At 31.9% G+C, this 2,224-nt stretch overlaps 1 protein-coding gene across 1 annotated transcript in view; it reads right to left on the bottom strand.

The window, feature by feature from the left end:
- Nucleotides 1–2,224, bottom strand: part of DNAH12 (dynein axonemal heavy chain 12) — a 228,350-nt gene that overhangs the window by 120,864 nt on the left and 105,262 nt on the right. Inside the window, exons 34-35 of the mRNA XM_023537644.1 lie at nucleotides 962–1,045; nucleotides 263–451 (exon numbers count right to left, since the gene is read on the bottom strand). Of these exons, the coding sequence (XP_023393412.1) occupies nucleotides 263–451; nucleotides 962–1,045 (273 nt within the window). The remainder of the gene's footprint in view (nucleotides 1–262; nucleotides 452–961; nucleotides 1,046–2,224) is intronic.

The following is a 2,224-nucleotide window of genomic DNA, read 5'->3' as shown; positions in this document are numbered from 1 at the left end:
AATGTCAATATCTTTCTTAAGACATTATAATATAGCCTTGTAAAATGGGAAATTAGGTGAAATGTACATGGGATTTCTATTCTTACAACTGAATGTGAATCATTGAATGTCACAATAAACATTTCAATGTTTTTAAAAATGAACATTAAATGTCTAAGGAGAAACTGATTTAAGTTATTTATCTTACCATTGTGACTTTAGACTTAGTCAAGCTGAATAAAAACTAAAGAAACTTGAGTGGCTCAGAGAATTATAGTGCTACCTTGCATTTTTTCTTACGAAGCTTTAAAGTTGGCTGTATTAACCAATCAAAAAGTCCTCTCAGCAGAGCCTGATGTTCTTCTTCCTGTAGAGGTCCTTTTAGTGAACTCAGCCATGAAGACACAAGGGGTTCCCATCCTAATTGTGAGGGTTCCAAATAAATCATGCCACAGCGGCTCACAGTGGCAGGCTAGAGAAAAAAGACAAATTGTCTAATGTTGCTTTTATAACAGTAGTACCTGGCAGTTTTTCACTACTTCTTTGCAAGACTTAAAAGGCCCTTTGTGATCTGGCTCCTTTCTTCCTCCACAGCCTCACATACATTACATGAAACTATTTGCAGTCAGTTCCCCAAGGATGTCATGGCTTCAGGTCTTTATATCTTATGATTTGAGATGAACAGCCCCAACCAATCTTCCTGGGGAATTCTTATCCCTCCTCTACCCATTCCCCTCTAGGGCACTCACCCCCCACCCCCATATTCTCATGGCACTGACAGGTAGCTCTACATTGAGATTATTTATTAGCATCCTTCTTATTCTCCTTAAACAAGCATACACTGTGTCTTACTCATCTTTGTATTCCTAGTGCCTAACTCATCTTCTGAGATATAATAAAAAAAATAAATACTTACTGACTTAATGAATGAATAAATGAACAAACCAATAAACAAACTACTTATGTAAAATTATGAACTTACAGAGGCTTGGGAAAGGTCCATTGCTTCAAAGATGAGGCTCATTTGAGGGGACATTTGAATGATTTCTCCACTCATAAGGCAAAGCTAAAAGCAATTATTTTCAAATGTTTATGTAAAAAATTCTCAAACTTCTCAGATAAAAATTTATTCTATTGATAAGATAGTGTATATCCTGTGATATGATGTAAAAAGTATTAGAATGTCAGCCAGAAAATCATAATTCTAGGTCTAGCTCTATCAATTTCTTACTAGGTGAGCAAATACATAACATCCTTGAGTCTCAGCCTCTTCATTTATAAACAGGGATAATTTCTCTCTCATAGAGTTAGGGAGAAGGAGACTATCTAACATACTGCAAAAACTATAAAATCCTATACAAATCTCAATTCTTGTTATTACAAAAATTAAGAAATACTCCTGATTTCATAAAGTTGTCAGATCTTTTATATTAATAAGAGAAAAATAAAAAAATGAATATTTATATACCCATCTTCTAAATTTTCCCAATGTTAACATTTTGCCATATTTGCTTCATCTTTTTAAAAAAAAATATTTTAAAGAGCATTACACCTATAATGGCATTTCACATGCAAACACATCAATCAATATTCATTTAAAAAATAAGGACTTTTCTATATAACCACAATAATATGATCACATCTAATAAAATTATCAATAATTCTTTAATATCATCTTATATCAACTCAGGTAATATTCAGATTTCCTCAGTTGTACCAGAAACATCTTTTGAACTGATTTATTCAACCCAAAATTCCATTGGTGACCATGATATTGTGTTTGCTATGCCTCCTTGGTCTCTTTTAATCTAAAACATTCCTTTTTGATCAAATATGTAAAAATTGATTTCATCAACTGCTTCCTTTCTGCCAAACTTCTTTCTTGTCCATTATTATTAAAGCCATCCTTTCTTCTCAATCTCATTGACTTCTAACTTTGGAATTATTGTTAACTTTTAATAATTATTATTAATTGTTGATATTCCAAATTAATTTCATTACTAAGTCCTTTAAATTTTCCTATTTATTTATTTTTCATGTTTCTTATCCACTTCCATGATCACCACTGTAGTCTCAGTTTTGCCCCTCTCTAGTTATATATGTCAACAATGTGGCATTTAACATTTCTGGATCTGTTTCTTATCTGTAAAATAGATAAATGATCTAGACCTGGACTGTCCAATATGCAAACCAGTAATCATATGTTGCTTTTTATATTGAATTTTAACTAATTAAAGCTAAAGAA

Source organism: Pteropus vampyrus, unplaced genomic scaffold, assembly GCF_000151845.1.
Source record: "Pteropus vampyrus isolate Shadow unplaced genomic scaffold, Pvam_2.0 Scaffold195, whole genome shotgun sequence".
In the NCBI taxonomy this organism is placed as follows: Eukaryota; Metazoa; Chordata; class Mammalia; order Chiroptera; family Pteropodidae; genus Pteropus; species Pteropus vampyrus.
The sequence above is the reverse complement of the archived record's forward strand: the minus strand, read 5'-3'. Positions and strand labels throughout refer to the sequence as shown.